At 36.3% G+C, this 24,974-nt stretch overlaps 13 protein-coding genes across 13 annotated transcripts; 7 read left to right on the forward strand and 6 right to left on the reverse strand.

Annotated features, from left to right (window-relative positions):
* Positions 1-14: 14 nt before the first annotated feature.
* C9374_011149 (uncharacterized protein) lies at positions 15-557 on the forward strand (the record flags this gene model as incomplete). Its single annotated transcript, XM_044686773.1, has 1 exon — positions 15-557. The coding sequence occupies one exon, from the start codon at positions 15-17 to the stop codon at positions 555-557; it is 543 nt and encodes a 180-aa protein (XP_044543244.1).
* A 67-nt stretch (positions 558-624) lies between these two features.
* On the reverse strand, positions 625-5,415 carry C9374_011150 (uncharacterized protein; the record flags this gene model as incomplete). The annotated part of the gene is made up of 4 exons (XM_044686774.1): positions 625-2,942; positions 2,999-4,794; positions 4,840-5,012; positions 5,083-5,415. 4 exons carry the CDS (start codon positions 5,413-5,415, stop codon positions 625-627), a joined length of 4,620 nt encoding a protein of 1,539 aa, XP_044543245.1.
* A 148-nt stretch (positions 5,416-5,563) lies between these two features.
* C9374_011151 (uncharacterized protein) lies at positions 5,564-6,564 on the forward strand (the record flags this gene model as incomplete). The annotated part of the gene is made up of 2 exons (XM_044686775.1): positions 5,564-6,099; positions 6,156-6,564. The coding sequence occupies 2 exons, from the start codon at positions 5,564-5,566 to the stop codon at positions 6,562-6,564; spliced, it is 945 nt and encodes a 314-aa protein (XP_044543246.1).
* Positions 6,565-6,747: 183 nt separating this feature from the next.
* C9374_011152 (uncharacterized protein) lies at positions 6,748-8,965 on the reverse strand (the record flags this gene model as incomplete). Its single annotated transcript, XM_044686776.1, has 4 exons — positions 6,748-7,343; positions 7,424-7,526; positions 7,611-8,650; positions 8,797-8,965. The coding sequence occupies 4 exons, from the start codon at positions 8,963-8,965 to the stop codon at positions 6,748-6,750; spliced, it is 1,908 nt and encodes a 635-aa protein (XP_044543247.1).
* An 802-nt stretch (positions 8,966-9,767) lies between these two features.
* C9374_011153 (uncharacterized protein) lies at positions 9,768-10,091 on the reverse strand (the record flags this gene model as incomplete). Its single annotated transcript, XM_044686777.1, has 1 exon — positions 9,768-10,091. One exon carries the CDS (start codon positions 10,089-10,091, stop codon positions 9,768-9,770), a length of 324 nt encoding a protein of 107 aa, XP_044543248.1.
* A 68-nt stretch (positions 10,092-10,159) lies between these two features.
* Positions 10,160-12,225, reverse strand: C9374_011154 (uncharacterized protein; the record flags this gene model as incomplete). The annotated part of the gene is made up of 2 exons (XM_044686778.1): positions 10,160-11,648; positions 12,104-12,225. The coding sequence occupies 2 exons, from the start codon at positions 12,223-12,225 to the stop codon at positions 10,160-10,162; spliced, it is 1,611 nt and encodes a 536-aa protein (XP_044543249.1).
* Positions 12,226-12,890: 665 nt separating this feature from the next.
* On the forward strand, positions 12,891-13,760 carry C9374_011155 (uncharacterized protein; the record flags this gene model as incomplete). The annotated part of the gene is made up of 1 exon (XM_044686779.1): positions 12,891-13,760. One exon carries the CDS (start codon positions 12,891-12,893, stop codon positions 13,758-13,760), a length of 870 nt encoding a protein of 289 aa, XP_044543250.1.
* An 882-nt stretch (positions 13,761-14,642) lies between these two features.
* C9374_011156 (uncharacterized protein) lies at positions 14,643-15,527 on the forward strand (the record flags this gene model as incomplete). The annotated part of the gene is made up of 1 exon (XM_044686780.1): positions 14,643-15,527. One exon carries the CDS (start codon positions 14,643-14,645, stop codon positions 15,525-15,527), a length of 885 nt encoding a protein of 294 aa, XP_044543251.1.
* Positions 15,528-16,083: 556 nt separating this feature from the next.
* C9374_011157 (uncharacterized protein) lies at positions 16,084-17,328 on the forward strand (the record flags this gene model as incomplete). The annotated part of the gene is made up of 1 exon (XM_044686781.1): positions 16,084-17,328. One exon carries the CDS (start codon positions 16,084-16,086, stop codon positions 17,326-17,328), a length of 1,245 nt encoding a protein of 414 aa, XP_044543252.1.
* Positions 17,329-17,925: 597 nt separating this feature from the next.
* Positions 17,926-18,399, forward strand: C9374_011158 (uncharacterized protein; the record flags this gene model as incomplete). Its single annotated transcript, XM_044686782.1, has 1 exon — positions 17,926-18,399. One exon carries the CDS (start codon positions 17,926-17,928, stop codon positions 18,397-18,399), a length of 474 nt encoding a protein of 157 aa, XP_044543253.1.
* Positions 18,400-18,679: 280 nt separating this feature from the next.
* Positions 18,680-19,792, reverse strand: C9374_011159 (uncharacterized protein; the record flags this gene model as incomplete). The annotated part of the gene is made up of 1 exon (XM_044686784.1): positions 18,680-19,792. The coding sequence occupies one exon, from the start codon at positions 19,790-19,792 to the stop codon at positions 18,680-18,682; it is 1,113 nt and encodes a 370-aa protein (XP_044543254.1).
* Positions 19,793-20,562: 770 nt separating this feature from the next.
* Positions 20,563-23,011, reverse strand: C9374_011160 (uncharacterized protein; the record flags this gene model as incomplete). The annotated part of the gene is made up of 3 exons (XM_044686785.1): positions 20,563-21,515; positions 21,641-22,006; positions 22,141-23,011. 3 exons carry the CDS (start codon positions 23,009-23,011, stop codon positions 20,563-20,565), a joined length of 2,190 nt encoding a protein of 729 aa, XP_044543255.1.
* A 269-nt stretch (positions 23,012-23,280) lies between these two features.
* On the forward strand, positions 23,281-24,909 carry C9374_011161 (uncharacterized protein; the record flags this gene model as incomplete). The annotated part of the gene is made up of 1 exon (XM_044686786.1): positions 23,281-24,909. One exon carries the CDS (start codon positions 23,281-23,283, stop codon positions 24,907-24,909), a length of 1,629 nt encoding a protein of 542 aa, XP_044543256.1.
* Between the last annotated feature and the right edge of the window lie 65 nt (positions 24,910-24,974).

A 24,974-nucleotide genomic window follows, 5' to 3' on the forward strand; every position in this document is an offset into this window, starting at 1 on the left:
TCAACAGAAAAAAAATGTCACAAGTCATCACAGATTTAACACAACTGGCTTTCACGCTTCGTGACGATGCCATCAATTTTCTGCCACAATTACGACAAACGAAAAAACTCTCTCCCAATCAATTAACTCTTCTCAACATTCTTCATCTTGTACCATATTTATTTTCATTTTTCGCTCCGAATTTGTGCATGTGGATTTGGGGTTTTCCATCATCATCCGCATCTTCCGAAGGGGCTGACATCATCTTGGAGGTACCATCAGCTCTCATCCGACTCAATTCTGTATTTGCTTTGGGATTGATTTTTGTGAATTTATTGCAACGTAAATTACAAATGGAATTTAACAAGAATCCACAACCATCCACAGTCATTTCGGAAATATTTATCATGATGGGCCTTTATTTTGCAACAATGGCTTTGACAAAGGTGTTGAATGTATTTGGCAATTTTGGATTTCATATATTGATTTCTGTATTTCAAATCTTGTATTATTTGGTATTTAGTTTTCATAACATGTTACATGGAGGTTTACTTCAAGTGAAGGAGAAGGATCATTAGTGTGTGTAAATATTTCTTTTATGCAGACTTTTGAATCTCAATTTCAACTGGTTGTTGCAAAGAAATGTTATGGAACAATAGAATCTCTACATTTCTTCATGGTTGACGATGTATACTTTAACAATCTTTCCAAAAGGGATCGATTCACTTGATCCACTTCATTCTTCACATTTACCATTTCATGACTTGATTCCAATAAATCCTTCTTCATTTGCTCCATAAATTGTGTCTGTGCTTCACATTGTGCCAAATGACACTTTCTCACTAAATCATCCATTAATTTTCCAAGTCTTAATTTGTGAAAAGAATTCAATTTTTTCACACCCATTTCCACGAGTGGATTTGATGCAATCGTTGACAACACTGTAGAATGCATAATAGGATGTAGATAGGGAAGAGAATTGTGTTCTCCAATTTGCGTTGTTCTTAATAATTTGTGAAAGGGATAATTTCCTAACACGAGCATGACTTGATGTAAATAGAGAAGAATGTGTTGTTGTTGTGTAGTAGTATTTTCATCGAAATGTCTTGTTGTTTCAGTCTCTGTCTTGTTATTAGAGATTTTCTTCATGTTCTTACTCTGAGAGTGAGGTTGAGCCATTTGAATGACTTCTTGAAGAATGTCAGCATATTCTTCAAAATCCAATTCAAAGAATGCAAGTTGTTTACATTCATCGAGTGCTGAAAGCAATTTCTTTGAATGTTGTAATCCAACAAGTTCGAGAGTTTTCACAAGAGGTATGGATCGATCGGTCAGTGAAAAATCATTTGGATTCAGTGTTTTTGAAGGAATTGAAACTTTCAAATGATAATTCAATAATCGATCTTCAATGATATGAACACAGAGATGATCCACAGCACTGCTTAATAACTGAAAAAGTGGTTCTTTTTCAGTAATGGCAAATAGGTTCAATAGTTGTGACATTTTTTTTTCTTCTTTGAAATGTTGTTGTTCTTTCAAATGATTCCAAACACAAGTTCCTGCTTGATTTTCACCATTCATTGTTGCTGAATTCAATAACTCCTTAATGTTGTTACAACTATTCGCAATGGTACTTTGAATGGTGCCATGATTGACATTCCATTTGGTAGAGAATCTATATTGAGAAAATAAGGATGCTTCCACAACAAGACACATCTCAAATACATGTTCACACAGTTTCATGGCAATCTCTTGTATGGTTTTGAATACATATCTGCAGCAATAGGTCGCCAATAATGTGGATATTTCAACATTCATCCAAGTAGTAGTTTCAAGAGTTGGATTTTTCACAAAATTCTTGAAAAATCTTGACAAATACATGGTACATTCAGGTGATTTGAGATAGCTCAGTAATTGCTGAACGATGAAAGAAGTCCATTGATTGATCGAATCAGGAAAGGAATGCAATATATCGAAGAGTATGATTGGAAGAGAGTCCAACAACATGCGTTTGATCTTTTCTGGATCGTTGGTTAAAAACTCGGAATCAGAGGATGGGAAAATAAAAACTTCACACACGTTTGATAAATCTTCCAGAACATCTTCAAAATTAATCATTGCTTGTGGCTGACCAGTATTAAGGTCTTGCAATGTCGTTGGGGCGAGTTGTTTGTGAGTTTCATCATTATTTTCGTAAGTGCCTTTCGTTTCCAATTCTATAATTTCTTGATTCAAAGCAATGATATCTTTCACTTGCTTCTCAAAAAGAGTGTAATGCTCTTGAATGGCACGTTCATCGAGTGTTTCATTGGGATTCACATGAAGCGGAAATACAATTTTAGGAATTTGTGTCAGTGAGGATAAAAGTGATTCTCGTTCAATACTCTTCTCAATCCAATTGAAAATATCACTCTTTGGAACTAGGATCTGGCTTGACAACAGCTTGTTCAAGCCATATCGATTAAATTCAGGAATCAGAAAGTGATAATTCATGAAAAGTCTTAATTTTCGATCCACTAATAGTTTTGAATGCTGACCAATATTGAGAGCACACGCAGAGAGTTGGGGATAATTTTTCAACATGACAGATAGTGGTTGGATTCTGAAATGTTCTGTTATAAATTTCATGGCTTGCAAATAATCGTTTCTTTGATGACAATACTGCACAAATATGGAATTTCTGATATCAAACAGGCATGAATGAGTGATTGATAGAATTTGAATTTTTCTTAACAGATAAAATAGATTTGTATGTGAAAAACGGTCATGTATCTCTACTGTCAGCATTTCCAATAACTTTGACAAAAAGTACTGAGCTTTCTGCATTGCCACTGTTCTATAGTTTGTGAAAAATTTAGAGCCCGTCTTGGAAAGAATCGACAACATGAGCATTAAGCTTATGGAATTTTCTAAATTTTTCCTTGCTAATAACACGGTAGTATTCAGACTTTGCATGATGAAGTCTAATATTCATATACAATATTACAATATAATATTCATTCAACTTGTAACAACATACCATTAAGATGTCCAAGCATTTGACCAATATTTTCGAGATTTAGAAATAATTCCTCTTTCAAGCTTGATAACAGTTCTGTCATGCATTTCAAAATTTCATCTTTCTCTATAGTTTCTAGTGGTGAGCATACATCGTTCAAAAACGATGTCAGCATTTCAATGGGATCGCTTGAAGTAAATTCTGTTGAAGAGATACCACGATCATTCAAGTATCGTAACATGTTGAAAGAGTTAAAGGAAATAGTGGATGTATGCTTCCTATGTCGAATATCTTCTCCAATTTGGAACATACATCTATATTCTTCAGCATAGTCATCCAACCAATTTGCAGAAGAGTTGAGATTTTCAGAAACAACTTCAAACAATTCACATAATCTTTCTGCACAATCTCTGCGTGTCCTCAACATATAATATACTTTGTCATAACGCTGAATGACAAAATCCAGTGGTAAAATAGGTACTGTTTGTGTTTCCACAAATTCTTGTGAATATTCTGAATATAATTTTTTAAGATGTGCCAATGATACGTTGGCTTGCGAGGTAAACGTTGCAATCAAGTAATCCAAAGTTGTGTGTTTGTTTTTTGACTCTCCTCCATCACCTTCTCTAATTTTAAACGGGCAATGAAAAAGCTCTGGAACAAGAGATGAACATAATAGTGCCATGTCATTGAGGTGTATAGCGTCGTTCTTTCCTTCATGATTGCTCACAGGCTCTTCAGAGGCGCTAATTATTTCATTTCTCCAATGAGTTAACATATCAAGAGAAAAAGAGTCTTTTCGCTCTTCAAGTTCTGTTTCAGCAAAGGTCAACATGTTGTAATTACTCCTTTCGCTAATCTCGTGACAATCGTCAAGTATCAAACACATATCTCCCCGAGTATCCCTAGTCAGAGAAAGTGAATGCATTGAATTTTCTGTTTTCATAAATGGTTGCTGTGATGGAGTTCCAAACATATATTTTAACATTGGGTCACAATCAAAAGCACTTTGCATTCTTCTCATGTCTTCAGTGAGTTGTTTTGAAAGTTGCTTCGAAATGGCTTCATTCATCTTTTCGTATCGAAGTGGTTCATTCGCATAGGAAGTGAATGTTTGCTCCAAGGAAGCAGAAGATCGAGGATGGATTTGTTTGAATTCTAAAAATGAGTGATTCACCATTTGTTCAATATTAGAAAGCTCTTTCAGCGAATTTTGTCTCTTTTGTGCAAGAAATTCTGTGAGAGAGTCAGCATGTTGAGACGAATTCTCATCTGTAGCAATTGTTGAAATACCTTTTTTATCGGTAGGATTGGCAGCTGTATCCATATGACACGGTATACTTGTTCCATAAATCATGTGACAATATGAAAATATCAATAGTTTGTGTTCGAAATCTCTGAATTCAATTTTAACAGAATGTTGTCTTCTTTTCAAAGAAGTAAATCGTTCCAAGAACGACGAAAAGAGCGTTACAAAACGCGTATCAAGCATCTGATGTTGGGAAAATACCACGTCTTTGAGATATTTCACCTTTCGTTGTTGACTTGTCTTTTTGTCACACATTTCGCTCCATTCCAGTTTCAGCTTGGCAATTTCTAATATTGTAAAATGTGAATTCTCGGCTGGTAGTATTTCATCATCAAAATATTTTCGTACTTTAGAAATGTAATACTCTATTTCCGAACTGCCACAAGTTTCATTCAGTCGAAGCAGATTTTGAAAAGCGTCATGACAATTGACGGGAAGTACAATGTCATGCTTATTTACAGAAAGTAAAGAAATGAATTCAGTATAAATAGTTAATAGATAGGCAGAGCTATAAAATTGGGGTCATTCTATCGATGAATTGTGTTTCACTTACTCATCTAACATGAAATTTAAACTTGTAAACTGAGATGAGTCATGGATGAGTGTTGCAATGCATAAATCTGCCAATTTCTCATTCATCGTCTCTTGTTTTTCAATGTTATTACTATTATTCCATTGCTCATTCTCAATAAATGGATCGAATTTAGATGCCAGAAATTTTATCCTCTTTTCTCAAGTGATTTAACAAATTCTTCATCATCACGTCCCACAATTGAATGAATAGATAAAAACATACTCTCTCAAACTCATACTTGACACAAAGTTGTAAAAACTCATTCAAAAATTCTAACATTAACAAATTTTCCTCTTCCGATGATGCTTGTCTTTTTCCATTCATTACATTCATCATTGTGGATTTTAATACCATGAATTGTAATACTTTTTTAGGATCCAAAATCAATTCAAAATATTTCATCCACTCTCCACCTATTAATTCTCTCAACTCTTTGTTTGAAACATGATTCGGAGAAGAAGAAGGCTGACCTGACTCCAGCCCCTCAGCCACAACAGTCTTGCGAACAAATTTTTCAATTTTCTTTTGAATGATTCTCCAGCCATCACTTTGCATTTTTTTTTCTGAAGAAAACGAATAACAAAAAACCTTTCTTGATCCTGCGTGGTTCACTCAACAACATGTTAGCTTAGATGAAGAATCTTAATTTCTTTGGATGCATCTTTCCAATCATGGAAAACAGTGTTTTGCATTTGAAAAAAAAATGAAAAAATTTGATGGCTTATTGTTAGGGACACGAAGAGTATTGTTGTTGGCACACACAAGTAAATCATGTATGATGGAATCCAATTTTATCACGAATGTATCATGTATAGAATCGGATCGGAAGAAGTGTTCATTTAATAAGAATTCTTTTTTTTCATCAAGATTTGTAAATATTAATCATGATAAGAATATGGAATCAACGTTGATGAATCATCATGAAATGAAAAATTCATCTCATACGGATATGAATCTTAGCATGGAAAGCTTCCATGAAAAACCAATTACACCTCATGATCGTGAAAAAGAGAATCCCCTTGTATTTCATCATGGAAATTCTCTTCGGCATTTATCGGATGATGAAAAAGAAGCCATTGTTTCAGATATGGCAACAAATTGGAGAGACCACTTTCCAACCGTATCCAGCTATACAAGAAAGATGAATCAATTATATGATCTTTCTAAAGTGGATGAGCTTGTAAAAGCACAGAGAATTTTACTCATTGAAGCTCGTCATCTTAACGAATACAAGTCATGGTAGGTTTTGTAATGACAGAGTTGAGCACAACAACAATGTCGCTCAATCAAATTAGGAGGTATTTTTCAAGAGCTCTCACAATACTTTTGATTGTTTCCATCATTTACCAGTATTATCGTAAAATCACATATCAAAATGCATTAATTGACAAGTATTACTCACAGGATCCAAATGCCATGAAGAAAGCATTGGAGCATCAAAAATTCGAAATCTCAGATGAGGAAGCAGAGGAAAGACTACTGCTCATGGACAAGAAGAAGGAAGAGCAAGCAACAGGTACTGCAAATCTTAAACAACTGAAAGATCGATTTCACAAGTCACAACTCGGAGAAGCAAAATTGTACAATGTCGGAATGGATTATTATGCAGAGTTAGAGCGACAAGCAAAACTGGAAGCCCAAGTTCAAGAAAAGCGAGAGCGTGGAGAGATACCAAAACCTTATATATTCTACAGCAATCGATAGGTCTGAATATATAGTGCATGATTAATGTCTCTTGTGTCGTTAATGACCTGAGACCACATTGGCTACTTAAGTCTCTGATCAGTGCTTAGATGCAGCGTTGAAGCTGAAAACCAAAGCACATTTTGGATAACCAAATATTGACCACATTAAATCATTTCTAACCATATCATCAAACCACTTTGTTTATTTGCTGTTGACCGAGGTACCAAATGATTGATTCCACTTTTCCAGCTTGGTAATTGTTTCATGTGACGTGGAGGGCTTAACATGAGATAAGGATGACATGAAATCGTTCAACACTACAGATCGAATCTTGCCAGCATCAATCGACATGAGCCTCTCGACACTAATTTCTCTAATGGGAATCATGGCTGTTTCTTTACAGAGTGCTGTCAAATCCGATCCAGAAAATCCTTCCGTTGACTCACAAATTCTTCGAATGTCATGATCACTCAACACAATGTTTTGTCCAGATGACAATTGTTTGATGAGTGCATATCGAGCTTCAAAATCTGGAAGTGGAATATAAATTCTTTTTGTAAATCTTCTCAAAATGGCCTCGTCAAGGCTGTCTGGGATGTTTGTCGCTCCCATGACCAAAACTCGTTCATCTTTTCCATTCATATTTGAAACACCCTCCATTTGAACCATAAACTCTGTTTTCATTCTGCGCGAAGCTTCATGCTCTTCAGAACTTCTCGCAGACAAGATTGAATCAATTTCATCGACAAAAATTACAGAGGGTTGTAAATATCGAGCTGCAGCAAAAAGGCATTTCACTAATTCAAATAAATTGTTGACAACAACAACAATTAATGACATGAAGTCCAGTAAGATTTCACATAATCGACCAACTTACCTAATTTTTCACCTTCCCCATGATATTTCGAAACGAGTGAGGATGCACTAATGGAGAAGAACGTTGCATTGCATTGAGAAGCACACGCTCTTGCAATCATGGTCTAAGATAGTTTGTATTTACACATTGTCACATTTGAAAAGCACAATATCTCCCTTAATCATAAACTCATACAACAACAACATACCTTTCCTGTTCCTGGAGGACCAAACAATAAAATTCCTTTACAAGGAGCTCTCAATCCATGAAATAGGTCTGGCCTTAAACTTGGCAAGACAACTGTTTCCATCAGTGTTTGCTTGGCATCTTTTAAACCTGCAATGTCTTCCCAATTAGTTGTCTTGGTTTCAATAACATCATTCAAGATATGATCCAGTAATTTTCGATCAACTCCTTTAAATTCTGGTATTTGATCAAGTTTTGATGCATTCTTCTTTTTGGTATTGTTTAAATCATTTGAGTTGTTCAACGATAAATTATTTCTAATCGATGCCAAATTGTGGCCTGTGGATGATGTGTTAGTGGTGGATGGCGATGGATATTGCATCATTGGGGAAGATTTGTTAGTCTGTTGCTGTGAAAAGGATGGCATGGCTGATTGGGTCATGTTGTTGTTAAAATTTTGATTTTTTACACTATTGGCAGTATTAGAGGAAGAGACCTGACCAAAATTCTCAGAATAGGAGGCGTGCAGTTGTTCATTGGAGGAGCTTCGTTTTCGAGTATGGACTGGAGGTTGCGATTGTTGAGCTAACCCGTCACAAATATTGACACTATTGTACATTCCAGCAAATGGATTTGAGTTGGTTTTGCTTCCATTCGCTGATGAGATCAGCCGATCATTTCCTGGAAAACTCTTCAAAACTTGACTATTCGTCGGGTAATGGTTATAAATTGGATCATGACGAGTATTGTCAACCGTAGTTAAGCGACGTGTATCTTCTGAAATCACATTCTTGTTCGTTGAGCTCGAACTTGTGGTGGGAGGATTTGAGGAAAATATGTTCATAATGTTTGAGAAAAACCCACCATTACTGTTTCCTAAAATATTCTTATTGAGCTCTTGTTGTTTTTGTTGTTGCATGTCGAATAGTATTTGGTCAATTTCTTTCATTCTGTTGTAAAAGTTCGTTTTGTGTTTTTGGAGTTTGTCTAACATGGTTTTTGCTTGATAGCGCTCTTGTTGTGAGAGTGGAATTCTTTCTGCTTGCAAAATACATTGAATTCCTAAAATAGTAATGATACAGTTAGTGTTGTTGTGGTCCATTTTGTGTAATGTGTCCACATATGTGGTCATACACGTGTATGTTGAATCAATTATTTTGATTCATTTCATTAGGAGCATATACGAAATCTTTCTAATAATAACTTACCCTCTCGGTAGTAGTCTCTGGCCTTTTCGTATTCCTTCTTTTCATCATATTCTACTCCTTTCGTTAAAAAGTTGAATGCAATATCGTGATTTTGCTTGAATAATTCCAGCCGGCTGAGCTGTGGTTGTTGTTGTAAGTTGTAATCTCTTTCCGATGCTGATTGGCGCATGATGATTTTAAAATTTGATGATTTATCAATTGCTGTATTCAATACAATCAACCCTATATGTATGTATTCTCTCTTATAATATGAATGATTAATAAATTATTGAAATCATATAAGAATCATCCAAAGTGCCCGAAGGGAGAGCCTCCGATCCAAGTTTTGTACAGATGATAGCAGTCGTAACCTTTTTACAATCCGCCTCACCAGAGAGAGGTTGAAACTCTTTTTCTCGTCTAATATTGAGTGTGCTCCTCTTGGTCCGAAACGAGAGAGAATGAAGAGGTTTGGGAGTGACCACAACCGATTTTTTATTTGAAACGAAATGGAATTAGAAGAACACTTCGAGTTCCACTTGTCAGGCATTTTCTTGAAAGCTTTCAGTGAGATTGAAAATTATTTAAATTCTTCAACCATGTCTCGTGTTGGTGTTGTACAATTGCCAGCATTCATTTGATTGAGTTTTGATTTCTTTGTCGTCATTGCTTCTTTTTTTGCCAATCGATTTGCTTTCTGTCGTTCAATGAAACGTTGATGAGAGTCCAACATGAGAATGCAAATCTCAGAGAAAATGGCATCAAATAATTTTTCTGGTAAGTGTTCGGACTGACCATTCGAATAAAAATCTAACTGTTCCTTCACAGATTCAGCTGTTTGTTGTTAATATTCACAGCATGTTCACCATTCACTTCTAAAAACTCATTATAAATTTCGAATGCAATTTCATACTTTTTCTTTTCAACTTGCTGTAAATCCTTCTCTGTAACCTTTCTTTGTTTTTTTCTTCTTAATTTGTGTGGTTTTTAGGTTATGACGAGGACAATGTCGAAGAAGTTTCATCATTCTTAAAGGAAGTGTCATTGTCATATAAATACTCTTGAATTTGAACGCTCTTTTCACTATAATTCTTGTAATCAGAAATCTTATCCAAAAGCATGAAATTCTCAATTGAAAATTCTGAGGCACAATGAGCTCGAAATAATTCTCTTGTTAATTGGTCCTTCATGGTGTCTTTTAACATATTTGCTCTCATTTTCTTAATCTTTTTGGTGTTTGTAGAATCTCTCTTCAATGTATACTTGTGAATAATTGTAGGCGATGTCAACACTTTGATTAGAGAAGGCGCAATCATCCTCTTAATGGGTTTTCTTTATTACTAAAATAGCAACTCATATTCTGAATCGTTTAGTGTCGATTTTTCTAAATTGAAAAATTGGGTGTTGAAAAAACCTTATTAAATTCCAAATCCTCAATGGATTGGAAATTGATCAACTTTTCTTCCGTTTGAGTATTATAAACATCACCATGAGTAGATTCTTGTTGTTCGGCATTATGATGAATGGGATGTTGAATCATGGGATGAGAGGAATCTTTCTGAGCTGCACTTGAAAAGGATGGATGAAAGAATAATCGACTCGTTGGTAAAGTACCCAATGAATGATTCACTCGCACACCATGTTTCATGCATAATTTAACAATTTGTTTTTCAATTTCTTCCACACGAAAAAGATATTGCTTTTCATCTTCGGTTCGATCTTTTTCTGGTTTTTCCTTAATGAGTTTTGCTGCTTTCACAATATCGAGTTGAATTTTGAGAGGTAATAATCGATGCTTGTCATGATCTTTTGAATCGTCGGTAAAGGCTGAAATCACATCTTTGATATATTCTTGTTCAGAAGGAGATCGATCCTTCTCTGGAATTAAAAATATACAGGTACCAACAGCGAGTGAATAATCGGGACGAGCATTCACTCTCTTGGCATGTTCGTCCAATTTCTTTCTGTATTCATTGAGAGCCAATAGATAGGCCTGCTCTTGTGGAGTTCGATCTTCTTCCTTTTTTAGGAAAATTTCAACAGCACTCATGGCAATATTATATTCATCGTCTTCGGTGAGAAGAGGACCAGATGCTCCACCTTCTAAATTGTCACTATCTGCATCGGAATTTCGTCCCGTACCAGCATGATGTGTCCATTCATCAAATTCTGAGAGTAAATCGTTTTGAGATCGAGGAAAAGAACTCGTCGAATCCGAGTCATCACTAAATGCTTCTGATAAATTACTATTGGTTCGAATAAAATCTCCCAAATCCACATTCACACCAGCTAATGGTGACGACGAAGAAGGAGATGCTTTTTTAAGGGATGATAAGGCACTTCCTACTGGTGGTGTACTTCCCGTATAGCTACTACCTCCAAAACTACTCACCACAGATCCATAGGATCCAAAAGGAGTTCCAGTGCCACTTTTTGGTGAGAAAATATCTTGTGTGACACCACCACTGTTGGTAGGAGTGGTCGGAGTTGAAGAACCCATTCCAACCCCTTTTGTGGATAAGGTCATTGGATTTTCATCTTTCATGGTCAGAACTTGAATAATGGACTTGTACCAATCATTCAATTCTAATTCAGAGTCACAATATAATAAATAGACTCGTTCGGGTAAATCGATGGAAATGGCTTGTTTTTGTTTGTTTTTCACAGTGACTGTGACTTTGTGAATGCAACTGGTATTACCTTTGATTTCTTTAAATGAAATTTTACCTTTCACTTTACCAGCTTGTCCTTTTGGAGTCAATTCGTGATAATAGAGAGCATCTCGTTTTAACAAACAATAACGTTCTTTCCAATTTTTCACAGTTTTTCCTTGCTTGACTAATTTTCCAGATTTGAAGGCAATATCACGTTGTCTGTTGTTGTTGATGTGAATTTAAAGAGATGATGATGATGAATTTGATAGGATGGTTGTGATAGTGTTCATATCATGATAGGAAGTTATGGTTGTTGACGATGATGAATTTAGATTGAGTTGTTGTTGTTGTTATTGGAAATTGGAAATTATTGTGTTAATTTCAATAACGGAGACATTCCGTTGAATCCATCATGATGAGTGTTGTCATCGGAATGATTGAATGGAACATGAATGACCACAAGTGTCAGAAATGACGGCGTTGTTGTGAACCCATATTCCAGGTTGTGATCATCATCAAGAAAAATAATCATAAAATTCAAACGATGATGATCATATAATCAAATATTTAGGAACGTGTGGTTGGGGTTCGTCATTCGTATCAAACCCATATGGAGAATGATATCATCATTTCAAAATGTCAGTAATGATGATGGACAATGAATGGACACTTACGAGTACATTTGTTTGAGAAGAGAGGCTTGTCCGGCGCTAGAAGCGCTCAATGGAGAACTGGGGTCATAGTTAGAGTTTTCGGATGAGTTGGAGTCTGTCCTGTTTCGCGTGTTGGAAAACATTTTTTTGTTCTTGCTGCAGACTCGAAAAGACGTCACTTGTCAAATGTTGAGATTTGCTGTTGTCAAACCAATCTTTATCCAAGGTTTTGGTTTTTAACCACATTCCACCTTTCTCGCAATCCTCACTCAAATAACATCAAGGACAATTAAGGGTGGATAACAAATTTCCATTCAACCAGAGCTCAACCAAAAGGACTGCCCTGAATATGAACACTCTTTGATTCATCAAGGATAAATTACCTTGTCAGAATAGTTCAGTAGTTCCAACGTGCATGAATCCAAATGAATCTTGCCACCAGTTCTTATCATTGAACATTAACAACCGAACTCAAATTCAATGAAGGGAGCTCACAAACAGACACTTGTCGGTCCTTCCTATCACTAAAATCATCCTTACTTTTCCTTGTTTGATCATTTGGTACAGATAACTGCCAATTTATCTAATGTTGTTGATGATTTAAAAACTTACCATTGTGGTCGCCACTTGAACAAGATCGAGATTCTCTTCAAAAAAAAACAAACGCACCTTCTCGTAACCTCGATTGGTGTTGGAATGATAATAGTAGGACCACCTCAGATGCGAGCTCCTTTTTCCTTCTACTCAATTGTCACCTTTGGAATTGTATACAAGTAAAAAATTTGCACACTCTTTGGCCAATAACAAAATGACCACAACGCAACCATTTCAGTCATGTCAAAACATCAATCACGACGCAGATAATACCCCCACAACTACTACACCGCCAAGCATTCATCTACATGCATCTTCATGTCATTCCACTCGAAAGCCAAGCTTCACCATGAAGAACAGCCTTATGAATTTTGCAATTTTCGAAAATTTAGGAATTGTCATTCTCACTGCTGGTTTGTTTATAAAAACTCCTTCCACGTTTACTTCGTATCCATTATTCGATTCGTCTGAAGATGACATGGAAACTTCTCATTCGAGCTATTATCGTTACATTGAAATGTCCTTGTTAGAGTATTGTCAACAATGTAAAGAAGCGAACATGCAATTATTCAACTTGATATGCATTGTGGTAGGAGTGACGAGCATGTGTTTGGCTCTCTACATCACTCACAACGTTCTACGAGAGAACAAATTGAAAACTTCCAACGCTCATGAAAGAACAGATATCCATCACGGCGACCAAAACATGCTGTCGAGGTTGTTGAAGAATGGCCATTGTTCTCTGAAACATGTCATGGCCATTGTCGTGTTTTCAATTCTTTCATTCACAAGTTTTGCTCTATTGGTATACATGCAATTCTTCATCGCGTCGAATAATAGCCTGGTGATGACAATGGAACAATGCGACCATGTGGAATGGTATGCTCGCACTTCTAAAATCCTCAGTCTAGTACTTGGAAGCACAATGAATGTCATTGGAATTGGTTGTTTGTTACGTCTCGTGGTTTGTTCATTCTGGAAAAAGAAACCTGCTGTGGATCAACATGATGCTACTCGTTCCGTATCTTTGTCTTGTTCGTCGTGTCATTCTCAGGAAGCAATAATTGCATCGGAGAAGGTGTGAGACTGCTGCTAAAGGTTAGTGAATAGCGAAAAGTATCTTGAAGAAGAAATCAACCGTGATAAGAAATGCTGACAGCAACTACCAAAAATAGCTGAGCGTCCGAAAAGCCATGCATTTTTGACAGGAAATAAACTTTCCTATGTATCCTTGTAATACTTGGCTAGCCAAAATCCATTACTAACACTAAATAATGATTGGCCCTTAATTCAACATCCCATTGATGTGAAGGATTGCTGTCAAACTGTTCTTTCTTAAGAAAAATTCGAACCTTAAATTTGAATTCTGTTGTAAATCATTTTCGAAACAAAGTTGTAAGGATTTTCTAACCGTGGTTTTGTTATGGTATTCTGCTTTTAAAAAGAGGTGCACCTTTAATGTTGTGACAGTTTGTCAAGAAAATTGTTTTTCATTAAAAAATCACTCCCTTCGGATAGGTCAAAATAACCAAACAACGTATGTTTACAACTTCACTGCGTTATGAAATCGTTCAGTAGTTCCAAGGTGCATGAATCCAAATGAGCAGCACTACAAGTTCTCCTCACGGAACAACTATCTAACTGAACTCTAAAATCAATGAAAGGAGCCAAAACAAATCGACGATGTTTGTCGGGTCCTCCCTATCACCTAAACTCATCCCTTACTTTTCCTTGTTTGATAATATGGTAATGATAACGGTTATTCTAGAAAACAATGCATCAAAACTTACCAATATCGTCACTGAAGCAGTGTTCTTCAAAAAAAACATTCTCGACTGGTGTTGGAATTATAGTAGTAGTTAAAGACATAAACTGCCCAACACTCGCACAGAGCTCCATATTTTCACGTATCTAGCACTCTCAATTATCATCTTTCGACATTACACACGATTTGGCTATAAACAAAATGAACACAACACACCCATCTCAATCATGTCAAAACATCAACAACAATTTCGAAGCAGATAATACCATTACAACTACGTATCCATGCAGCACTCAACATGTCGATTCCTCTTCGAATCGTCCAACTCGAACACCAAACTCCATGAAGAATGACATCCTCATGAATTTTGCAATTTTCGAAAATATAGGAATTGTCATTCTCACGGCTGGATTATTTGTTAAAGCTCCATCCACATTTACTTTGTATCCATTGTTCGATTCGTCAGGAGATGTCATGGATGCATCAAAGTCGAACTATTATCGTTATGTTGAAATGTCCTTTTTGGATTATTGTCAGCAGTGCAAAGAAGAGAACATGCTGGTTTTCATGGTGATATGCGTTGTGGTAGGAGTGACGAGCATGTGTTTGGCTCTCTGCAACATCATTCACTATTTAAGAGTTTGCAAGTTGAAATCTTCCAACAATCATACCATGCAACATGTTGACAGCCAACAGCATGACATTTCACAAGAACATTTCGACATGCATTCTTTGAAGAAGGGCTATTGTCTGAAACATGTCATTACCATCGTTGGTTTTTCACTTCTTTCGTTCACGTCTTTTGCTCTTTTGGTATACATGCAATACTTCGTCGCGTCGATGAATAGCAAAATGACAATGGAACAATGCTACCATGTGGAATGGTATGCTCGCACCTCTAAAATCCTCAGTCTAGTACTTGGAAGCACAATGAATGTCATTGGAATTGGTTGTTTGTTACGTCTCGTGGTTTGTTCATTCTGGAAAAAGAAACCTGCTGTGGATCATGATAATTTGACATGTTCTTCTTCATGTCATGCTCAGAAACAAGAATTGGAAACAATGATAGCATTGGAGAAGGTATGAGAGACTGAATAGAGTACAATAACTAGACTCATGAAATCACTTGTGGCCTAGGAAATGCATCGTTGAGATGCAGTAAAAACTTCCTCTACTAAGCGTTAGTGTTCAAATCGACATGGTTTTTCAACAAGATATAATCATGTCTGTTCTTGTCTAAAAAAGTTTTGCAAAAGTACGATTATCACTTGTAACTATTACAGACACCTCGTTTTCACAAAATTATTCAACCCAGCACCTTTTCCATGGTATGGTATGGTTTGTACATGTTTCAGCAAGGCTGGTTCAATTTGTAAATCGATCTTCAAGATAAAATGGTTTCCGAATGTCAATTTGTCATCTGTTATAAATCGCTTCTTTTTCTGATTTTCAAAACAAAGCAGCTGAAAGGAATTCATTTTGGCCACATTTCACACTGCATTATTAACTCCTTATTTGTCCAAATATGCAAAAAAAATTGTTCATCTCAGAGTTTGTTCCGAATCGGATTCTATTATTGCTGTGATCAAACGATTCAAATTCAAATTCAATTTATTACTTTTCAAAATTCATAAATCCTCATATGACTACAGAAGAGAAAACCACCACTACTACTGTACCATTAAATCTTCTCTTCCGAAATGAGAATTATTGTTCTGATTTTCCACCCGATATAGGTGCTCATGATTTTCTCAAACTCTATCCACGAGGTGGCTACACCACCATGCGAACATTTCACGTTCATTCAGTATTTGAATATAATTTTCATATTCATCGTTTAATGTATTCACAAAGTCAAGTTTTATTTAAATCGGTTGGAAAATGTGATTTGAAAGAAATTGAATTCGCTGATGAGGAAAAAGAAGAAGGCTTTTATCCTCTCGCAATACTTTATGATTTTCAAAAATTTAAACAAATTTGTACCAATGCTTTGAATGTTGGAATTAAGAAATATTGCGACATGACACAAATTTCTTTGAATGATGACACGAATGAAGACATTCCAAACAACAATGATAACAATAATTGGAAAGAGTTGAAACTAACAATATTAATTAATTGTTTTCGAAAAAAAGGTGACATGACGAGTGATGTACCATTCATTGAAGAAACGATGGAATCCATAACTAATTGCAAATACATTGGATTTGATGTATATTTACACATTACTGAAATGGAAGAATTATCACAACCAATTTCAGTCGACATGATGCCAGGTAGCCGAGTCCATCTTGCCAATATTAAAGACAGCAATTGGGTCCTCGAAAGAGATCCTCTCAACAAGCGAAAACACAAAACTTGCCAAGAAGTTCTCATGTGTGAAAACGACGGAATTGTTCGAGAAGGAATCAGCTCCAATTTTTTTGTCATTTCTCAACACAATCATGTCATGACTGCAAAAGAAGGAATTCTCTTTGGAAGTGTACGAGCTGCTATCATACCCACAAAAGTTCAAGACGTGTTGCATCATTCTCTCGAGAAGGATTGCGACACCATTCTCACTCAAGAAGGTATCAACTATTTTGAGAAGAATCCCAACCTTTCAGATCTTATCGAATGGAAAGAAGCATTTATTACAAGTACTTCACGATTATTATTACCAATTCGAACCATTCACATCAGTAAGGAATGCATTGATGAAATTCTTCCAAAAGACAAGGCACGCGAGATTCAACTCAGTGGTCGTTTGACCGACAGTGACGACGAACGATTTTACACCATACATTTCGAACAGACCTATCAAGGTGAAAAGTTGGGATTATTGTTGAAAAATAATCTTCTCTCAAAAAAGAGTGAACGAGTGGTATTTTGTAAAGACATGATTTGAATGGGGTTCAATGAACCATGGACGGGAGAGATTGGTAGTCGTTATTGTTGTGAATGTTGTTGAAGTGAATATTGTTGTTGATTGTATACAATACACTAAATTTCTTCAACAGAGTCCTCAAAAAGTAATTTTGGTTTCCTTAGGCAACACTATCGCCCCATCATCATCTGAACACCTCTCTTGTCAAATCGCGTCACCTTAACGCATGCATCGCTCGATTTCCTTAAACTCTGCAACTGTCAGCGTTCTATTTTTATCCTTGCTTCAAAGTTTGCGAATAAATCCCAATATTGTTGTCAAGAAATTTCTATTAAAAAAAACAACTGACTAACCGCTTTTTTTGTTGTTCAAATTCTCAGAGACGACTCAAAGGCTTGTTATCATCATCGTGCTATCCCGACATACAAAATTATTGTTGATCATCAACGACATTGAAGGTTCAAAGTACGCAACAACAATCATCATCATTGCGCATAGTTGGAACTCATAGTACTACCATCATCATCATTCGCATTTCGTTTTATTGATCATCATCATCATACTTGTAAAAATTACGCAGCAGATAACCGTTACAAAAATATACGACTCATCAACAACATGCTGGAAGAAATTCAAAGAACGGCCGAGTTTTTTGCTAGTTGGCTCGTGAAAAAGTTTGATTCTAAAACGGTGGCCGAGTTTAAAATTTCTCTTGAAAATGATTTGATTTCTCGTTTTAAGAATCATTGGTATCCTTCGAATCCACTCAGGGGTCAAGCATTCCGAAGTATCTTGTTAGATGGAGTGCAAACCGATCCTATTTTGATGGATATTGCAACCAGGATGGGAATGGACTTGGTAGATTTTGAGAGTTGCCTACCAAGACATTGCGTTGTGTTTTGCGATCCCTCCCGTGTGGTTTGCAAGGATCTCCAGGCCAGAGAAAATTCTTATCATGTGATTTATACTGGAAACAATAGGAGTTCTACTTCTGTTGTTGTTGAATCTGAACAATCTCCACTTTTGAAAACTATGGAACAACAGAACAAGGAGAACATTTCAAAAGGTGTGCTGATTGTATCATCCAATTAGTTGGTCAGCTGCTGTCACTTGTCAACACTCCTCATTCTAACCGTTCATTTCCTAAGTTATTGTCTCTCCCTTCTCTTCTACCGCAATTGTCTTCCCTTTTGTTTTACAACCTTCATATGTGAATAATGTACAATAAATACATCAACCAAAGCCATGATATCGAAACGATATCGAACTTTTTCGAAATTGGTGTGTTTCTTTTGTGATACCGTAGCGATCTCCCCGTAAACAATGAAAGCGAGTTGAAATCAACAACAAAATCTCTTGGTTTATTGCAAAATTACAGACATTGGGGAGGCATGGCGTCAGAAGTGGTCGCTCGCAATCTGGTCAGATGTTTCTTGAGTTTGCTTTGCATGATTGATTGTTTTTGAATTTTTACACTACTTTCACACTTTCCTTGAGCAGATCTACTCGGTAAATTCGAGACTATTGCAACCACAGCTGCGGCTCTGGCACTTTGACCTAAAGAGTAATTGCAACCACCACAATCTCCACCACAACTGCTCTTCTCTCGTTTCAGAGCGATAGCATCTCGTACGGGACATGGTTGGTCAGGGTCACATGTGCAAACCATTTCATCTGAACCTTCAACAGCAGTGCCTTTGGAAGATGAGCAACCACATGAACCACAACTTTTTGTCACATTACTATTGTTATTAACATGACTTGATTCAACGCTTAGAGCTTTTTTAAGGCTCTTTCCAAAAACAATTTTAAAATAATTGGCAGTGCTTGAATCTAAGGTATTGCTTGAAACTCGAGGAGTCTGTAATTTTTCTGACATACAAGAGGTTTCTGTTGAAGCACAATGGTGGTCAGAACAGCTACATGAAGAGGTTGTGTTGTTGACAGAGGTCAATAAATTAATAAGATTATTAGGAGTGAGTTGGTCATTCTTTGTTTTGGAATTGCTTGTTGTTGTTGATTCACATTGATTGCAGCCACATTGTTGATCATGTACATGATGATTCTCGTGCTGTGGCTGTTGTACAACAACAATGGATGAGGAAATGGATGATGATGACCCTTTACAATTGGAACATTGGCATGAAATGGAACAGGTGGATGATGACGAAAAAGGATGAGAGGAAGGCTTTGATGAGGAGGATGAAATAATAAATAAGGAGTTTTGATGATGTTCGGAATGGGAATGTTGATGACAACTGTGGCCATTCTTACAATTTTGGTGACAGGTTGTAATTGTACTAGCAGCCTCTTGTGGATGAGGTGTTTCTGAGCATTGTGTATGAAGATGATCCTTTCCATTACATTTACACTGTTCTTTCTCCTCATTCTTTAAGGAAGAACACGAGTTGTATAAAGATGAAGGCTCATGGTGTTCTTGTTGTAAATGTTGAAGTGAAGGCTTTGGATGATGATGATTTTGCATGAGGAATTGGAAACACGAACAACCAACACAACAAATTTCAAAACAAGAAGAAGAAGAGAAGGGTTGTTCTGGAGAAGCTACTGAACTCGATGAGGATGGGGTTACGGAGGTGCACATATAATGTCGTTATTCCGTGATGATGATAAAGTTCACTATACTACTACTAGGCTTTAAATCTCACCTGTTCGTGTGTTGATTTTGAAACTGAACAATTTACGAATAATATATGTATCAACGAGGATATAATGATGTGGTCTCACTTTGTTGTAGATTGGGTGTTCTCTCTCCAAATTAGAGATTCCGCGTTTAATTTTGCATTCAATAATAATATTGGGAGAGATTCAATTATTGAATCGTGGTGTTGATGGAAAAGCAAAGTTGATGCTGTGATGTAAAATCTAGTTTGTAGCTGAGCGAGAGGATGTGGACCGAGAGAGAGAGTGATACTCAGCTGCGACGCAGAATCCTATTTTTTGTTTGTGTTGTTGTTGTTGGATGGAGAAATAATTTTATTGGGCGAACAGGATCCTAATAATTTCCTTTTTGTGAAAACGACGGATGATTTGATTCTTTGTTGAAGGGAGATGACAGAAGAATGTCAGTATCTTTTCAGGATTGTTTAAATTGTTTTCACAATAGCCACCTCAAGGGAGTAAATCGATAACGATCTTGTGTTAAATAATACAGAGATTACGAATTGTTCACTGTGTATGTACATACATCCTCCTCCTCAATTTTCATATCTCCGTTAAAAGAGTTGTCTTGAGTTTTCACTTGTGAGAGGTCACACGAACCAAAAATCCACCAAAATATACTTCTCCGTCACTCACAGGAATGAATCTGTATCCGTGTTGCAATTGATGGACTGGAAATGAAGTGTAGGCGAGACATTCATAATTTCCAAGTCTGAAAAGTCTCGAAATGGGTCTGGTAATTGAATTCTTCTTTTGAAACAATCCAAATGAAATAATTTCTCCCTTTTTCTGCTGTGTGGAAATGTGGAGTGTGTGCTTTGAGGTTGGTTCTGAACTTTTGAAAACATCCACTTTGTGAGCTTTGATTTTTCGTTCACCCACAAGTGAACAGTGCTCAATGACAGCCATTGGCATTTGTGAGAGTTTCGTATGAAAGTCTTGAGTAGATACAAAATCTAAAATCTCAATGGTAAATAGTTTTTGCGGAATGGTTTCTGAAATAAAGTTCTTGGGTACATAACCACTTGTAAAAGCAGAGAAAAATCCATTATTCATCCTCAAGAATTGATCACAAAATTGATAGTTCAGTGCCACTATTTGACACCCAGCTTCCCAATAAATTCGTGGATTAAAGTTTGTGGAGAAAAATCGAGTGGCTTTTGGATAAATTCGTGACATGAGTGTTTCATTGTGAGCAGCAAATTCTTTTCCCTTTTTTAAGATGTGAGTAATTCCCATACCTTCACTGAGGTTAATGATTTTGTGAAGGGGAGATACTTCCTCTGGATATTCGTGATCTACATCTCTCACCGCCTTGAAATAGAGTAAATCGTAGAGTTCTTTTGTCCATTTTCCAATTGTGTCATTCTCAGGATGTAGTTGTGGAAATGTTTCATCGAGGACTTTAATGGACTCGTCCAAAGTTTCTGCAATTTTCCTTTTAGATTCCAGTTTTGTATTGTCATGATGTTTCTTTTTAGAGAGCGTAAATTCTGGCGGTGGATCAAATTCATTATGAAAGATGTTCTCTAAAAATTTGATGGATTCAACAATTTGTGTTCAAGTAAATTAAATTATTGCAATGAATAATAAATTATGATCCACACGATGTGAATATCCAATATTATTATTCAATCATGACATTCAAACTTACTCTCAAAGAAAATGTCTGAAACAATATCAATTTCAACTTGTCTAATCTTCTTTTCAATATTTGCCCACTCTCCTTGAAGAAAAACTTTGCCTTTACAATCTGATAGCGTTGGAAGCTGAATGTCATCCACCGAGACAGATCCGGGAGCAATAATTGCATCTCCAAAAGTATCTTTTAAATATTTGGCAATTTTCTTTTGTTGTTCGAGATTGCAATGGATTTCTAATGACAGAATTAGTGGATATTCTGAAGTATGGAATGCATAATTTTTGATAGCTTTCAGGGCGTCTGTGAGTGGAATTTTTGAGGTCAATGTCCATCCATGGTGTACCATTGGTTCTCCGTTCTTTCCGTCCCAACAGTCAACTTTTAAAAATTATTGCAACAACAGAGAGGCCATGTCAACAAATAAATTAGACGACACCAATGACGATGGTGTGAAAAATTTGGAATTGTAAATGATCACGTCATACACGGTTAATATATCACACAAAACTTACTCTCAATACATCTGCAGTTATCTTTCAAACAATCAATGTATGCCTTGGCAGAACTTTCACTGGTCAGCTGATTTCCAACCAAGTATGTGTTATGAGAGGAAGAAACAAAATAGTTAGACAGTGGTAGATCGTCCCTAAATGTTTCACTACTTTTGAACGCGCTTAAAAAAATTATTCTTAAAAATTGATCAAAGTTAATGTGTGACTGGAGTTGTTCTTGCTCATTTTCTTTCAAATTGTGAATTATTTCAAGTAAGCTACGATCATCAAACTGTTTTTGTTCGTTTTGAAAAAATTCTTTCAACTCATCAAAGGTCATGTAATCTTTTCCATTCGAGTGCTTGTTAAATATTTCTCTAAACATTTCCACAATATTAGATTCCATCGAAAGAATTGGAGAATTTTCATTGTTGGGATTGAGTGTAAATTTTGTGTGGTAGAGTCGTTTAAGATTGTCAAATTCCTTTCTGTGTGCATAATATAACGAGTCTAATATCACAAAAATTCCACTTCCAATCGCAATCCATAGAACCCATAGTCCAATATTTCCGACCGTAATTCGAAATAATCTGTATTTTCTCCAAATTCGTGATTTTTGTTTTTCATCGAATTTTGAGGAAGAAGCACCATTATTTATCCGATTTTGATGATGAAATAATCGTTTACAATTCCGATCCAATGAAAAGATATTTGTTTGTGTATGGGTAGTAAAACCCGAGGAATTATCCTGAACCAATAAGCCATGAGAATGTATCATGATGGATGTCTTGTTGTTCATAATTCGTAATAATGGCTTCATTTGCGTCCGACATGGTACCATTACTGCCGACGTTGACGAGAGGGTGTTTTCAGCCAGCAACCGTCTTCTCATTTTTGTTTTGATAAGAATTGATAATTCCACACCAAAGAATAAGAATGATTGAACAAAGGATCATGGACCAACCTATTGTGATTAAGGGTTCACCAAAGCATCAACATAAGAAGTGCATTTGTTCGAGCGCTTACTCGAACTTCAAACTCGTTGACGATGTGCCTTCATTGTCATCCGTTCAATCAACGATATTCGCACGCACAAAAAAAACACTTGTCTCTCTTCAAGCTCTACATACATTCTATCTCCATCAACTTCACCAGTAACGAATGTGGGTCGAATACTTTAAAAAGTCAACTTCATCATCAACCACGACGACAAGTAGCACTAACAACCAATCGTCGGAAGGTGTTGATAATCACCCCAATTGTATCCTATGTGGTCAATCATTCTCTCACAATGAATTATGTATCGGAATGAATTCAGTGGTTGGAATGGAATCACTCTTTCCCTATCACCCGAGAAGATCCCTATCAAAAGTCTTGAACAGTGGTGTTTGTTCTTTTGATTCAGCCACATTAACAACAGCAAATTCAAAACCATGTTATTTACATTTGGATTGTTTCATTCCACAAATCCACAGACCTTTTCAATGCATGTTTGATTATGAAGAAAAAGGTCCCATTGAGAAGGAGCATCAACAAGAACTTTCTCAACTTATTGTGAAATGGCAAGCCATGAGACGGAATGCCAATGCAAAGAAGAAGAGAAAGAATAAGGAACAAGAGAAGAAGAAGAAGGAGATGTTAGAAAAATCCTCAAAGATTGAAGATGAAGACGACGAGTCGTCATTTCTTGTAGATGAAGAAGATTCTCACAAACCTCAAAAAAAGAAATCCAAAACGTTCAAGAGTGGAGCAAAAACATCTTCCAAAATGCTTGAAGTTTCCAATCAGGAATCAACTGGTCGCATTCAAACAAGACTTCAACGAAAGAAGAAGGAGCAAGAAAAGAAGGAAGCATCCAAGATGGAGGAAGATGAAGAGAAGGATCTCAATACCTCTTCATTAGGAGAAGCAACCACTCATCCAGATTCTTCGTTCACCCTGATGACCGTGGCATCCTCCTCTACAGAAAATTCAGAACGAAGAGTCTCTGAATTGAGTGAACAGTCAGAAGAATCGTCGGCATCCTCTCCTTACTTGTTAGGTCTATCGGATGAAATTTGGAATGAAATCTTACAATATCTACCTTTCGACACACTTTTGCAACTTTCACAAGTCTCTCGAACCATGTTCTATTATTCTGAGATGAACTCTTTGTGGGAAGCGTTGTGTGTGAAATTTTTATGTCCCAATGCACGCCACGTCCAAAAAACGTATTTTCCACAACTTTCCAATGACTTTAAAACACTCTTCAGGAAATTATATGAAAATTGTTGCATTCAATGTGGTGAATATTTAAGATTGGATGTTGAGCTAGATCGTTCGTTGAGTCTTGCTCAATCCAAAGGTTCCATTCATGTACCTTCTCATCCTGATTATTACCATTATTTGGTGGATCATTGTGTGTGTGGAAAGTGTCAAACTTCAAGTGCCTTCTCGACCATTTCCAAAACAGAAGCCAAACGAATTTTTTATGTGAATGATCGAGATTTCAATTCGTTGCGATGTATGAAGTCACCCAATCCATTTCATCGTTCAACTGCCATGTTTAAATTCTTGAAAGCACCACTCCAACGAATTCATAACAAGAATGTCGAACAAGTCGTGAAAGGATTCTATATTTTCTCAAAGGTGCATTCTCAGCAGGACTTTTTGAAAATTATTGAACTTGCAAAACATGGCAAGTTTGGAAAGGATTGTAAATTGTATCAATTATTGAATTGTTCGACCAAACAAGAAGTTACGTCAAATGCAATTTGTGGATATATTGATACCTTAGAGTTGAGTGAATAAAAATCAATAACTTTGTAAAAAAGATGGAAAAGATGAGTGAATAAAAATCAATAACTTTGTAAAAA

Source organism: Naegleria lovaniensis (assembly GCF_003324165.1).
Source record: "Naegleria lovaniensis strain ATCC 30569 chromosome Unknown tig048, whole genome shotgun sequence".
In the NCBI taxonomy this organism is placed as follows: Eukaryota; Heterolobosea; class Eutetramitea; order Acrasida; family Naegleriidae; genus Naegleria; species Naegleria lovaniensis.